General features: G+C 49.7%; 1 protein-coding gene and 2 pseudogenes across 3 annotated transcripts in view; 1 reads left to right on the plus strand and 2 right to left on the minus strand.

Annotated features, from left to right (window-relative positions):
• LOC110203907 (very-long-chain 3-oxoacyl-CoA reductase-B-like) overlaps positions 1-9,844 on the minus strand; it is a 44,933-nt gene extending 35,089 nt beyond the window's left edge. The window contains 8 exon segments of the mRNA XM_078145873.1: positions 6,712-6,793; positions 6,945-6,979; positions 7,117-7,161; positions 7,755-7,822; positions 7,914-8,024; positions 8,252-8,327; positions 8,809-8,855; positions 9,560-9,844. Of these exon segments, the coding sequence (XP_078001999.1) occupies positions 6,712-6,793; positions 6,945-6,979; positions 7,117-7,161; positions 7,755-7,822; positions 7,914-8,024; positions 8,252-8,327; positions 8,809-8,855; positions 9,560-9,734 (639 nt within the window). The 5' untranslated portion in view covers positions 9,735-9,844.
• Positions 1-11,469, minus strand: part of LOC110203908 (biogenesis of lysosome-related organelles complex 1 subunit 3-like) — a 66,854-nt pseudogene extending 55,385 nt beyond the window's left edge. Inside the window, exon 1 of the transcript XR_013482604.1 lies at positions 10,265-11,469. The product of XR_013482604.1 is annotated as a biogenesis of lysosome-related organelles complex 1 subunit 3-like (transcript). The remainder of the gene's footprint in view (positions 1-10,264) is intronic.
• The window catches only part of LOC110204482 (very-long-chain 3-oxoacyl-CoA reductase-B-like), a 117,762-nt pseudogene that overhangs the window by 8,777 nt on the left and 93,545 nt on the right, over positions 1-15,440 (plus strand). The window lies entirely within an intron of this gene.

Genomic DNA, 15,440 nt, shown 5'->3' on the forward strand with positions numbered 1-15,440 from the left:
ATCCTATTTCTGAAACCACTTGGATGACCATGGTAAGTCACTTAAGCTCCCCAGGCCTCAGTTTTCTTGTCTGTAAAGTGAGGACAATTGGATTAAGTGATCTCTGAGGCCCCTCCCAGGTTTAGAGTGGTGATTAAATCCCACCCATACTACCTGCTACTAGATCGATGATCATGGGTGAGTTACTTCTTTTCTCTGGGTCTCAGTTTCCTCACATGTAAAATGAGGGACGGCCTCTGAGGGCTCTTCTAGCTCTCCATTTCTGATCCTACTGTGTTGGTGAGTAACAATGCTGGGAAGGGAGTTGCAAGCTGGCTATGAAGGTTAGAAACACCAAAGAGGGGAGTTTGTATGAGACCAGACTCAAGTCCTACTGGTTCCCATGAGCACCTTCTCCAGCTCATCAACGTTCCACCTACACTGTGGCACAGCCTATGACTTGGGCCTCTCTTCAGGGACAATTCCCAAACTTTGTCATTCAGTCATTTCAGTCACATCCAACTCTTCTTCACCCTCTTGGTCACAAAGTGTGGGACACAACTAAAATGACTGATTGACAAAACTTGGCTGCAAAATGGCAAAGATACTGGAGTGATTTGCCATTTCCTTCTCCAATTCACTTTACACATAAGGAAACTGAGGCCAATAGGGTTAAGTGACTTACCCAGGGTCACATAGCTAGTAAGTGTTTGAGGCCAGATTTGACATAGGAAGATGAGTCTTCCTGACTCCAGGCACTGTAGTGCGCCACCTAGCCGCCCTATGGTTCCTGAAACAATAGAGGAATTTTTCCACTGACCTTGACAATTTCCTGTGTCATTCAAAGTCTGGGTCAGATTTCTCCTTTCTAGGAAGTCTTTCCTGACCACCCTGGCCCCCAGGGCTCTTTGACCTCTCTCAGCTTTTCCACAAGTTTCTGGACCAGATTGACTAGCTCCTTCCCACCCTGACTCTTCTAGGAAGCCTTCCCTGCCTGAAAGACCCCTCCACATGAGGTCACAAAGAGTTGGGCACAACTGAAACAATTCAACAGCTTATTTCTTGCCCATGTTCTTGCCCAGGTTTCTCTGACTCTGGGTACAGCACTCTACCCACTGCACTATGTAGTCTCCTATCTATGCCACACATACTAGAAACCAGTGGGATTGGCCTTCTTGCTACTGCTCACACAGGCTCAAGGAGCTTCTATTCAATCTAGAGAGAAAATAAATCCCTAAATATTTGTTGTTGAGTTATTTTTTAATTTTGTCTAATTCTTCTTGACCTCATTTTGGGGTTCTCTTTGCAAAGATACTGAAGCACTTTGCCATTCCTTCTCCAGCTCATTTTACAGATGAGAAAACAGAGGCAAATGGGGTAGTGACTTGCCCAGGGTCCCACAGCTAGTGTCTGAGGCCAGATTCGAACTCAGGAAGATGTCTTCCTGACTCCAGGCCAAGCCTCTGTGCACTATGGCACCACCTAGTGCCCATATTCCCAAATAAACCTCATCAAAATCAACAGAAGGCCAGGTTGGTTTTGGGTGGGGTTTTTTTTTTTTTGGGTGGTGGGGGAAGGTGTGGGTAGGGAGCCCATGCATCTGAGAGGCTCAGAAGAAGCTTTCCCAGTTTGGTGAACAGGCCTCTTATGGCATGTCCTCGAGGCCCCTCACTATCCTGGTTGCATTTCTTTGGATGTTTAACTATCAGTTTTCTTCTAAAGGGCAGTGCTCACAGTTGAATGCAAGAGTCTTGATGTGGTCCTGCCACAGTAGAGCACAGAGAGGTGCGACTCATCACCAGCTTCTTCCTGGAGCCCAAGATGTAGTTAGCTTTTGGCTGCTAGGTCACAGTGATACTAGATACTGAGCTTGCAATCCATTGAAACCTCCACATCTTTTTCAGATAAACTGTTCCAACCAAAAATGATTTGTGCACCTAATGTAAAGTTGCATTTCTCCCTATATAGTTTCATCTTATTAGCTGCCACCCAGCCTGTCATGATCCCTTCACTTCCTGGCTCTGTCATCCATTCTTGTTGGGGTGGGGGTGGGCAGTAACCTGGAGAGAACACTGGAGGCAGAAGGACCTGGTTCAAATGCAGCTTCACACACTTGCTACTGTGTGACCTGGCAGGTCACTTCAACTCTATCTGCCTCAGTTTCCTCATCTATAAATATGCATAAGAGCACCTACTTCCCAAGGTTCTTGTGAGGACAAATTGAGATAATCTTTGTAGAGTACTTAGCACAGTGCCTAACACATAGTGACACTATAAAACGCACATTCCCTTCTCCTTTCCCTCCCAACTTGGGTCAGCTGCATATTTGAATAAACGTTTCACTGTGCCTTCATCCAAGTCAATGATTTAAAAAAAACCACTTAGCAGAACAGGCCCAAGCACAGATCCTTCTGGCACTCCAGGAGACCTCTTTCCAAGTTGATATTAGCAAAGTATAAATGATTAACTCTTCGGATCTGGTCATTCTAGTGATTTGAGACTCCTGCACTTAATACTTACAATAGTTAGCATTTTTGTGCTTACTATGTTTCAGGCCTTTCACTAAGTGCTTTACAATTATCTTCTCATTTGATCCTCAGAATAACCCTTGGAGGTGGGTACTATTATTATCCCCATTTTACAGGTGAAGACACTGAGGCAAACTGAGATTAAGTGACTTGCCAAGAGTCACATAGCTAGTAAGGCTCTGAACTCCAGACCTAGCACTCTGTGCACTGTGGAGCCCCTAGTGGCCTCAATCAAGCTGCCATCTAGCTCACAATTCTCTCTTTTCCACAACATCATCAGATATATTATCAAACACCTGGGTGAGACCCAGATAAATGCTATCTATTGAATCCCTTCATCTGTGCTAGTTTTGCGCACCTGCCCTAACGGAAGATAAGGTTATTTTGACAAGACCTGTCCTTGCTGCAGCTCTGCTGGCACTCTGTGACCACCATTTCTTCCTTTGGACATGGTTCCCTTTCCTGGGGTGACAAGAAAGGCTTCTAGCCAAAGGAATTCTGGAGCCTCAGGACAAAGGATGTGGTAGAGTGAGAGGTCTCTGGGTTCTGCTCAAGGCTCAGAATAGAGAATGTTAGAGCTGGGAGGAGAAATGATAGAGATTGCAGAGATTTTAGAACAGGGAATCTGAGAAAGGGTACATTAGAATAGGAAATGACAGAGCTGGGAGGGACTTTAGAACAGAGTGTGTGAGGGACAAGACAGGCCTTAGAGCATAGCATGCCAGAACTAGGAGGGAGTGTCAAGATAGTAGAGTTATAGACCAGGGACCAGCAGAACTCTCCCAACATTTCCTGCCAAACAACTTTAAAATATTGCTTCAAATCAAATTTTGGAGCAGCAAAGCCAACAGAAGGTCACAGAGACATTTTTCCAGCTTAAGACAACTTAGGAGGTCAACAGGAAAGGTCTGGAACCTCGGGGTGGATAAAGGCCCAGAGTGTGACAGGGGCACCCAATGGTGGGTCTTGGAGCTGATTGCAGTGACAGTGGCAGCTTTGGGAGCTCTCAGAACACAGATGGTAAGGAGGGTGGCACAACCGGTGAGAAACAGATTACAAGGGACCTTTGGGTGGCACTGGGTGATTGGCAACTCTATGGCCATTCACAGTTCTGGGTAGCAGTTCTACAGTGGATAGGAGTGCTGGTGGTCATTCACAAGGGAGTAGGGACCTTGGTCACAGTTCCAAGGCAAAGAGAGGGGTAGTGCTGTGGCTGCAGGAGAATTGGGGACCTGGTCACAGTTCCAGAGTGGTGGCTGTAGGGGAGCAGGAGCCCTTCCTGGGTCAAGCCCAGAGAGCAGATCAAGAAAGCAGTGACCACACCTCTCCCCAGATCGTACCACCTGAAAGCAATGAAAATTTAGAGACTCTCAGACTAGCTCTGAAACAGAGCAAAAAAATAAAAACCCTAAAGCTTCTTCTTCCCCCAGGAGAACAGAACCCAACTTTAATGTCAAGTTTAAAGTCAAGAAGTAGGCTGGAAAAATGAACACACAACAAATAACAACAAAAGAAACAAACAAAATAAAAAACCTTGACTATGGTTCAAGGAAGACCAAGACACAAACTTAAAGAAGACAACAGTGTATTTATATTAAATATCGCAGGTTAAAAAAAATGAGGGACCTTAGAACATGGAATGTCAGGCCAGAACAGAGAATAACACAGCCATAAGGGTCCTTAGAATGAAGAATATCAGAGCAGGGAGGAGCCTCAGAACAGAGAATATTAGGGATGGCTTTAGAGCAGAGTAAGTGTGAGCTGGGAGAGTCCTTAAAGAAGGGAATGTCAGATTTGATAGTGTCCTTAGAACACAAAACATCAGAATTGAGAAAATAGCACAAGAAACATGAGAGCGCCCTTAGAATATGGAATATCAGAGCTCCAGGTGGGATCAAGAGGGTAAGAGAGTGGATTGTAGCCTAGAAAAGACAGTATCGAGCTGAAAGGAGACTTAGAACACACATTAAAGCTGGAAAGTACCTAGATTATAGACTGCCAGGACCAGGAAGGACTTTAGGATAAAGAACAAAGAATCTCAGAGAGGTAAGGGTTTCCACCAAACATGGGGATGTTACAGAATCCCAGAATCCTCAAGCTACAAGGCATGCCATCTAGAAGGCGTCTAGTCCATCTCACACCTGAGGAATCCCTTCTGCAATGCAACTGACCACTGGTCACCCAGTTCCACTTTTAGTGAGGGGCAAACTACTACCCTGAAAGGAAACTCATTCTACTTTTTTATAGCTCTGGTAGTTAGGAAGGTTTCTTGATATCACGTCTATATTTACTGTTATTGAGTCATTTCAGTCATGTCCAACTCTTCGTGAGCCCATTTTGGGGTTTTCTTGGCAGAGACACTGGAGTGGTTTGCCACTTCCTTCTCCAGCTTTTTTTACAGATGAGGAAACTGAGGCAAACAGGGTTAAGTGAACCGCCCACGGTCACGCAGCCAGTGTCTGAGGCCAGATATGAACTCAGGTCTTCCTGACTTCAAGCCTAATGCTCTATCCACTGTGCCACCCAGCTGCCCCAAGCCTAGATTTGCCTCTGTAATTTCTACCATTATCCCTGGATCTACCCTCAACAAAAAAAGTCGAATCCCTTTTCCATTTGACAGCCTTTCAAATACTTGGAGAGAGCTCTCATATCTCCCTCACCTGCAGTTACTTGTTGTCTTGCCCAGATACACCCAGTTCCTTCAACAGATCTTGATGTGGTAAACACCAAAGGAGAGAATGGAACACAGCCAATCTCCCTTCCCTCCCATGGCTTTACTACTACACCTCAAGCTGATGACTCTCAGAGTACAACCTTTAGCCCTGGCCTCACCCGTGAGCTTCCTGCCCGTTGCCTCCACCTGGAGCACATCCAGAACCAATGACCTTTTTCCTTTACCCTATGCTTCTTTATGACCTCAGTACCCCTGTAACCATTCTCCTCTGATAAGAACCTTAGGGTTAGCTCTGCTCCTTCCCTCTTTCCCCTGCTAAGATCCAGTCAGTGACCGGTATTGTGGAGTCCATATCCCTGGTACCTTTCCGATCCCCTCCTCTCTTTCTAGGGCCACTACTGTGGTTTGAACTCTCACCACCACCTGTTTAGTTCATCAGAACAGCCTCCTCACAGGTGTTCCTAGGTGCACTCTTTCTCTCTACCCATCTATCCTTCAGATCTTAGTGAGGATCATTTTGCTTATGCACAGATCTATCTACATCAGTCACCTCCTCAGAAAACTTTTAACGGCTCCTTATTGCTATTAAATCAAATGTAAAGCATCCTCTGTGTCCCAGCAGAATGAAAGCTTCTTCCACCCAACATACTGTCATGTGCTTGAAGACACTTCTAGGCCAAGCACCCCAGTCCCTCCAAATAATTCCTGTACTTCCTAAATATCTCACTCCCCTCATAGCCCTGTTCTAAACTTTCTGGACCTCAAAACCTTCTCTTCTTGCTATCTGCCCTAGACACTTTCCTCAGGACCTGGGACCTCCTCACTCTAGAGCATCCTTCCAACCTTGCTGCCTGCTCACCATGGAATATTCCTCTGCAAGGGTGATTTCCCTGATCTTACTGGCCAGTTCCAGCTGGAGTCTCCTTTTGGTGGAGATGCCTAGACAGGCTCCCTTTTATTCCTCTCCTGGCCTTACTCAGGACTTTCTGGATTTCAAAATGATGACCCTGCCATTTTGCCAAGCCTAGGGCAAGGATTGTTTATTTTGCTTGTAGCATATCCCCAGTGCTTATCACAGAACTGAGCAAGATGTTAATATTTGCTTAAAAACTCTCATGTCCTTCCCTCATGTGGCAAGCTTTGTCAGTGCCAAAAGGCAAAAGTGAACCTCAGCTTCCATTGCTATGTCCAAGGAGGCTCCTGGGGCCGCACTTGGTAAGGGGGCACTCAGACTTTGGCTGGTTTCATTTTATTACTCTGTGAGGCCTCCCATTATGAAATTACTGAACCCATAGGGGTAGTGGGTCAGTAGGGGTGAAGGGCTTAGTATCTACTCTCTGGTTTTATATACAGTACACCTGAAACTGAGAGAGCTGGTTGCCCAATGACTTTGAGGGAATCAGGGGTAGAGGGGGCACTCCCACCATCCCACTGCTCTCAGCTCCACATGGGACACTCTGTTCATTCCATCCCCATCTCTGAACCTCTTTCTTCTTCCTGGTAACTTGAAAGGGTCTGGGACCCATTTACCTTAGTAGCCCCATATAATGCCAAGAATGGGGAAGGCTGTCTGCCAGCCATAGAGGATATGTTGATGATGACTCCTCGTCCCCTGCAGAGTTGGAGAAGAAAACTGAGAATGGCCAAATGAAAGGTAAATGAGTGTCTCAGGGGGAGGGGTGTGTGTGAGATAGGCCAGGAGGTCTGTATGGAGGGGAAGGCAGGCTCTAAAGATGCAGAGAAGGGGATGCCTGGGCCCCTACCTGGCTACCATCTGAGGCAGGATGATCCGGGTCATCTGTGGAGGAAGAAGCAAAGGCTAAATCTACCCAATGATCCACCTTTGGCATACTGCTTGAATTCTCCCCATATCCCTCCCCACTCCCTTCCATCCCCTGCCAACGATGTTTCCTGTCTCTTCTGCCTCAGTCTTACCTGAACCATTGACAGCATGTTACAATTCATCATGTCTGTGAAACTCTGGGAAGACAGAGGACACCTTTTATTTTTCATAGGCCCCAGAGTCTCTCACTTCCCCCAAAAGCAACCTGGCCATGAATTCTCAGGTTGGAGTTGGCTGAGACATTAATGTCTTTCTCAACCTTCAAGGCTCCCCCCGCTTGCGGCCTCCCCCATCAAGGTCCATCTCCTCTAGGAAAATTTCCCTAAGCACTCAAATCCCTCCCCCCCAAGCTTGACCCAAGGCCCAATTAAAACAAATCAAACCACATTTGTAAATACATAGAGGGAAGACAAATACACTTACAGTGGAACAAATTGTCAAAATTTGTAAGGCAACATTTTCTCAACATTGATGATTATTATGGCCACAAAAGCAAGGGGAGCTCACATTTCTCACCTGATTTAAATTTACAAAGCACTTTCTGCCTGTTGGAAAGTTGTGGAGGTGGGGTGGTGAGATAGGAGGGAAGATGGGGCAATGAAGGAAGGGACACATAAAGAGGGCAGGATTAGGGAGGGCATAAGAAGAGATGGAAAAAATAAGAAAATGGAAAAGGGCACGAGTTGGGTGGGGAGGGGGGTTCTGGGGGGAGTAACGTAGCTTCTTCTACCTTGCCTACATTCTTCACATCCATTAGCTTCTGGGGGATTATCTTGGGAGCTACTCCAACGTTGTTCACTGGAAAAAAACATTTCAGTACCACAGAGCAAGGGGATGGAGAGGAATTCTGAGGGCAGGACTGAGAAGGGAAGAGGGAATGGGTGTGTACCTAGAATGCCGATGTCTAGGCCCTCCAAGCCTCTCTCAACTGTCTCATAGATCTCTAAGCCTTCAGTGAAGTCCACCTGGATGACTCTTGTTTCCTTACCATGGAGTCTCTCTGTAGGAAAACTCAGAGAATTCAGAAACAGAAGCTTAATGCTGCTCCTTATTATATAGATGAGGAAAGGCCCAAAGAAGACTTCGGACTGCCTGGCTCAGGCTCACACACATCCCATATCTAGCAGAGCTGTGTCCAACCTGGGTCTTTGGGTTCCAAATCCCATTGTGGAACCTTGAACAGCCTCACTTCTCTCCCATGACCCTCCTTTCTAGTCCGGAGCTCACCAATGTCCTCTGCCTCCCGATGTAACTTGCTGAGATCTCGGCTCACCAGTACAACGTTGAGGCCTCTTCGGGCCAGCTGTATGGAGACAGGAGAATGGGGAGACTGAGTGAGTGGGCACACAGAACCTCCCAAACCTACAGAAGACCCAAGAGGGTCCATCCAAACAAGCAGGTGTACATAGGACAAAGGAGGATGTGGGGAATTCATAGGAACCCCTGAGCAGAAACACTCAGGACAAATATGGATGTACTTATCTGTCTGTCTATGTATCTATCCTGTCCACTTGTCTTTCTATCATCTATCCATCTTTCTGTATGTATGTGTATACATTCACATGTAATATTAATTAGTACATTTACATGTGTTTACACAGGAATCCCCCGCAAACACAATGTCCTGAGGCTCTAGAAAATGATCAGGGCACATAGAGGAAAGCATGCATGGGATAAAACATCTAATGCATGGGACCATATATGTAGAATGCAATGGAACAGACACGTGGGGTCATGTCCAGGTACATTAAAGACAGATTCAGTTGGCTCCAGGCCCCCCTTACCTCATGAGCATAGCTCCTGCCGATTCCACTTGTGGCCCCGGTTACCACTGTGGGGAGACAGACACTGGGAATGAGGAGCTGTGGGTCTCGGGGGGGGGGAGAACCCTCTGGAGGACCCACCCAATGGGAGATCCCAGGAAGGGGCAGGAGAGAGCCTCCTTGTCCACCTGCTCCTTCTGAGTTCTAACTCCATGGCCCCGCAATTGAAAAGGACTTTAAGCTGTCTATACAGTGGAACTCAACTGGGAAATGAGAACTTGTGCAAGGGAAACATGCCAGCAGGGAGCCTGCAGCCCTAGAGATATTCCTACATGGGAGCACCCATATATGCACTACACAGATCAGAGGATCTCAGATGTAAAGCCTCCCAGCACCCTGGAAATCATTTAGTGCAGCTGCCCCCAGTGTTACAAAACAACAACAACAACCCGAGTCTCAAAAAGATTAAACGTCCTCCTGGGGATTACCCATGTCACAGAATCAGATTCAAGGTTCAGAAGACCTTGGAGCCGTCTGGTCAGACACTTATTTTACAAACAAGGGAAGTGAAGCCCAGAGCGGAAGTGACTTGCCCAGGGGGCTCATATGGGGTCTAAAGCAGCTTCACCGAATTTTGAATCCAGGTCCTGGAGGCCTCCATCCATGGTGCACAGACTCTTCTGAGGAAGCAGGTGACAGGCCTCCTATTATCAGAGCCCTTGCCCCTTCCCTCCCCCTTGGGCCCCTTTTCCTCCCTCCTTCTCCCACACACCTGCCCAGGCCCCTTGCTTCCTGAGAGAAATGCCAAGGCCCAGGCCAACCTGGGGTAGCCCATAGACCAGCAGGGCATGGCCCAGCCACCAGGCTACCCGCAGAAGCCACCAGACTGCAGCCACGGTGCCTAGCATTTGGAAGGCTGAGCCACCTAGTTCCATCCACGACCCCATCCTGGACAGGACAACCTGGAGGTTCGGCAGGACAGCCTTGGTGAGGGGCAGGCTCAGCTCTACAGAATCCAGAGGATGAAAGGCCACAGGATCACCCAGGTCCTAAGGTCTGAGGGGGGAGGGATCACCTGGCACTGAAGGACTGGTGGAAGGCCCACGTGGAATGGTAGGGGGCAGGGCCGGCCAGCCTAGGACCAGTGGTACAGCGACCCTGGCTTGCAGTAAGAAGCCACAGCGCTACCTGGTGACCAGCACTGGTTGTGCAGGGTGGGCGAGGAGAACGCCCAAGCGCAGAGACGATTATTGGGACTGCGCCCTGTGCCCCCTCCTCCCACTGTATCCTCTCCATCCCGAGGACACAGCACCATCTCTTTCCAAAGACACTTTATGGAAACCTGGTGAGGCAGCTCCCATCCCCCAGGCCCTTCCCATTCTCCAACTCAGTGGAGTGCCCCTGAAACCGGGATCCAGGAGCACTGGGCCGGCCTCCTACCAACCCTCCCCAGAGAAGCCAGCAAGGGACACTAGACCTTGGGAACCACAGTGGGGGTGGGACACAAGTGAGGAGGGCTGCTCCTCCACTATGCCCGGGGGCTGGGGCCTGGCTCAGCAGGAGATTGGATGTCAGGCAGCAGGCGGCAGCTGGCTACAATGTCCAGGCGCTCGGCCAGGGCTCAGAGGTCGCTGCAGGCCAGGCGGATGCTGGGGGCCGCCGCCAAGCCCACCTCCTGCGCGGCGGCCAGACGGGCTGCCAGGCCGGCTACATCGAGGCCAGCTCGCCGGTACACACAACGCACCGCGGCGCTCACGTCGTGGCCCAGGTGAGCCTGGCTCTCAGCCAGCCGGTGTTGCAGCGGTGAGGCCCGGCCCGAGGCAGGGAGCGCGGCCGCTGCGGGAGCCTCCTCTTCTGCCCACTCTGGGCACCGAACAACCACGAGCGGGGGCAGATCCGCATGGGCCACCAGGGTCGCGGGCTCCTCCTCAGAGTCAGTCTCAGATGCTTCCCCGGCTACGAGCAGCCCAGCTACGGCTCCTCTTCTGACGAAGATGCCGCCGAGTCCGTCTCGATCGCCTCCCCACGCACCATAGTCTCGGGTCGCCGACCTCGCAATCCTCCGACGGCCCGAGAAACCATAGCTTCTCAGGCCCAGGAGCTTTTGGGGGAGAGGTACCAGGGTGCTTTATTCTGGGGACCAAGGCGGGGACAATGGGAGAGGAGGAGGCGGGTGTGATCCATCGGGAGAAAGAAGGGAAGCAGTTGGGCAGGGACCCCACTAGCGCAGAGACCCGGGCTGCACTGAATGGAGCGTGGGATAGTCTCTAGCGGGGAGAGGTGGAAGGCGCTCACGCAAGCACAAGGGCATTATGTGAAGGCGGAGGATGTAAGGTTGGAAAACGCTCCCTGAAGGCTTGTGGGGATCCCTCCTGGGAGGGGTGCCAGGAGAGCCAGGAACCAAAAGCGGAAAGGAGTTCGACGGAGGGTGACAAGACACTGAGGGGCAGTAGGGCGCTATGGAAGGGGATTTAGAACTTCGAGGAGTTTTGGGAGTTGGGGTGAGGGTGGACTAATTATTCCAAAATGTGACCATGAGAGAGACGGCGTGGTGGGGAGCAGGGAGAGGAGGGGGCCCCTAACGGAAGCAGACTGCTACATAACATGGACCATAAGGAATGGTGGGGGAGGTGTGGAAGAGAGGGAAGAAGGAAAAACGGGGGAGTAAGCAGTGGAAAAGGGAAATGTCATGGGGGAGAGAGGGAGAGAACCAGAGATTGAGGGTGGTTATGGGGAGGGTGGGTCAGAAGGAAGAGAAGAATCAAAGAATGTTGATAATAAAAAGGGGGAGAATGAGGCAGAGGGGAACGTCATAGGGGAGGAGGAAAATCGAGGAGATGAGTGATTATGGGGAGGGAAGAATTGAGGGAGGGGGAGGCACGATGGGGGAGATTCGGGGAGGGAGCGTCATAGGTGGGAGAGAATCGGGGAGGGGGCATCATAAATGGGGGAGAATCGGGTAGGGGTGTCACAAAGGAGGGGGATAATCGGGTAGGGGGTGAATCAGGGAGGTGACATCACGGGAAGGAGAGAATCCGGGACGGGGCGTAAGGTTGACGGTTGAAACCAGAGGAGATGCAAAAAGGAGACAAGGCTTGGGGGGTTGCCTGGGTGTCCTTGGGCTTTCCAGGGAAGTGTGAGAAGAGAGGAAGGGCAACGATAAGGGACTGGAGGGGGGAAGAAAGCCGTGGAACAGCTACTCTCGGGGGCGCGTTTGAACAGGGCAGAGCCTGAGGACTAGCGCGGGGCGGCTCGGAAGGGTCTCTGTCGATCTTTCAGCCCTCCCAACATCCCCGTGTGAGGCCTTGTAGAAGGCGGGCAAACTCTGTCCCACCATCCGGGTTTGAATCCTGGGCAGCCTTGCGCCAGCCCCTGCACCTGGAAAAAGGGGAAGGTGAACCAGGTGAGCCTAAAGGCCCTGAAGCCAGCTCTGCCTCCTCTCTCGTCTTGTGGCAGCTCCTTCAGAGAAGGGAGGGCTTAATTCTCTGTGTGCGCCCAGGGTTTGATGCAGGGCCGGCACGCACATGCACACACTTATACACCCACATGCACATAAACACACGTGTGCACGGAAGAGATGCTGCCGATGGATGGCTCAGTTTTGCCTCCACCTCTTCAGCTTCCACGCTGACCTCCCCATTCTTCCTTTTCTCCTGGGCTTCTGCTTGCCCTGCACCTATCCTCATGTCCTGTCCCTGAGTCCCTTCCCCCTCACTGCCACTCCATTCCTCGCTTCCACTTTGGGCATTCCCTGCTAAGGGGCAGCCAGACATAGGCACGGATGAGCCAGACTGTGAAGGCAGTGGGCTGGGGGTCACCACGGGGCCGGGCCCCTCCACCCCATGCACTCCAGGCTTCTCTGGCTCCTCCACAGCCCAGGTCTCGGCACTGACCTCAGCCGTGTTAGTACATTGGAATGGGTGCCTGGGGAGGGTTTCCTGGGAAGAAGGAGCCTGGCTTCTCCCCTCTGGCTCCCTGGTAGAACACTGGGGGCCCTGGAGTAGAGCCTGAGGTGGGGGGGGGGTCAACTGTCCTGGGAGGTGAGAGTCTTGGTGGCTTCTCAGGTACCTCCCTGCCCTTTCTGGAACTTGTCTCAGGTCCTTCAACTCCAGGGTTGGGATGCAGCTTTGGGAGCGTCCTTTTCCATTTGCAATCCAAAATCACTCATCTGTAATTTCTCCCTATTTTGGGGGGAAGGGGAGGTGCCCAGATTTGAGGGCCGTGGCTAAGCCCCCTTTTCCCCCCACCATCCTCTCCTAGGGTCAGAGGACCAGCTTGACAGTCCTTGAGGGAATTGGCTTCCATGTGACCTAGGGTCTGGCTGAGAGGTGAGAGCCAGGGCTCCATCCTCCAGGAGACTTGGGGTAGGAGTTCCCTGTCCCATGTGCTCAGACCCTTCTACAGGGGGAGGCCCCCAGGTGGTCATTGCCCCCCCAGCAGGGTACCAGGAGCTGAAATGGTTGATGGTGTTCGGTCTCCTTTCCCCTTCCCCCAGTCCCAGGCCTTCCTGGACCTGGGGTCACCTGCTGCATCTTCCCATTAGATCCCCTCTCCCTGGCTCCCCAGGGCTGGGCCTGGATCCAGGCCTTCTTCATCCTAAAGCCAGAAGCTTGTGTTTCTCCCAGGCTGCCCCGAGGGGCCCTGGTCTTCAGAGAGGAGCTGAACACCATCAAGTTCTTGTTTGGGGACCTGTGGGGGGCAGTGTTCCGGAAGCAGACTGTAACCTCAGGACCAACCTCCAGGTAGGTCAGGATGGAGCAAGCCCCCCCGGGAGTCGGAGGAGGAGGACCCGCATCACTCACTTCCCCTTGTCCTAGCACTCAGTATACCATCCTGGAAAAGACCCTGGGATGGGCAGCTAGGTGGTGCAGTTGATAGAGCACGGCCTCAAGTCAGGAGGACCTGAGTTCAAATCCGGCCTCAGGCCAAACACTTGATACTTACTAGCTCTGTGACCCTGCCCAAGTCACTTAACCCCAATTGGCTTCAAAAAAGGGGGGGCAGCTAGGTGGCACAGTGTATAGAGTCCCACCCTAAGTTCAGGAGGACCTGAGTTCAAATCGACCTCAGACACATAACACTACCTAGCTGTGTGACCCTGGGCAAATCACTTAACCCCATTGCCTATCCTAAAAGAAAAAAAAAAGACCCTGGGCGATCTGAAATTGTATTATAAAGCAACAATCATCAAAACTGTTTGGTACTGGCTAAGAAATAGAATGGTAGATCAGTGGAAAAGTCAGGTATGCAAGACACAGTAGTCAATGATTATAGTAATCTATTATTTGATAAACCCAAAGACCCCAGCTTCTGGGATAAGAACTCACTCTGACAAAAACTGCTGGGAAAATCAGAAAAGAGTATGGCAGAAACTAGGCATAGACCACAATCTCACACCATATACCAAAATAAAGTCAAAATTGCTTCATGATTTAGATATAAAGGCTGATACTATAAACAAACTGGGAGGGCAAGGAATAGTTTACCTATCACATTTATGGAGAACAGAAGAATTCATGACCAAACACAAGATAGAGAACATTACTACATGCAAAATGGATAGCTGACTACATTAAATTGAAAAGGTTTTGCACAAACAAAGCCAATGCAACCAAGATTAGAAGGAAAGTAGAAAATGGGAAAGAATTTTTACAACCAGTATCTCCCATAAGGACCTCATTTCTAAAATATACAGGGAATTAAGTGAAATTTATAAGAATACAAGTCATTCTCCAATTGATACTTGGTCAAAGGAAATGAGCAGGCAGTTCTCAGATGAAGAAATTAAAGCCATCTACAGTCATACGAAAAAATGCTCTAAATCACTACTGATTGGAGAAATGCAAATCACAACAACTCTGAGGTACCACATCACGCCTATCAGATTGGCAGGAAAATTATGAATATTGGAGAAGATGTGGGAAAATTGGAACACTAACACATTGTTGGTGAAGTTGTGAAATGATCCAGCCATTCTGGAGAGCAATTTGGAACTATGCCCAAAGGGCTATAAAAATGTGCATATGCTTTGACCCAGCAATACCACTTCTAGGGCTGTATCCCAAAGAGATCATACAGATGGGAAAAGACCCACACATACAAAAATATTGATAGCAGTTCTTTTTGTGGTGGCAAAGATTGGAAATTGAGAGGATGCCCATCAATTGGGGAATGGCTGAACAAGTTCTGGTATACAAATGTAATGGAATACTCCTGTGCTGTAAGACATGATGAGCAGGCAGACTTCAGAAAAACCTGGAAACACTTCTACGGACTAATATTGAGTGAAGTGAACACAACCGGGAGAACGTACTACACAGTAACAGCCACGGTGTGCTATAGCTAACTTTGATAGACTTAGCCCTTCTCAGCAATGCAAGGATCTAACACTCCCCAAACGCCTCCTGTTGGAAAATGCCACCCACATCCAAAGAAAACTGTGGAGTTTGAATGCAGATTGCAGTGCACTATTTGCTATTTTTTTCTTTTGTTGCATTTTGTTTCCTCTTTCTGGTGGTTCCTCCTCTTGGTTCTAATTCTTCCTTACAATATGACTACTGTGAAAATGTCACTAGAATGTATAAGTAAAGGCTATATTAGATTGTGCACTGTCTTGGGGAGGGAGGGGTGTAGGGAGGGGGACAAAAATGGAA

This window comes from Phascolarctos cinereus, unplaced genomic scaffold (genome assembly GCF_003287225.1).
Source record: "Phascolarctos cinereus isolate Bilbo 61053 unplaced genomic scaffold, phaCin_HiC Scaffold_726;HRSCAF=1367, whole genome shotgun sequence".
NCBI lineage: Eukaryota > Metazoa > Chordata > Mammalia > Diprotodontia > Phascolarctidae > Phascolarctos > Phascolarctos cinereus.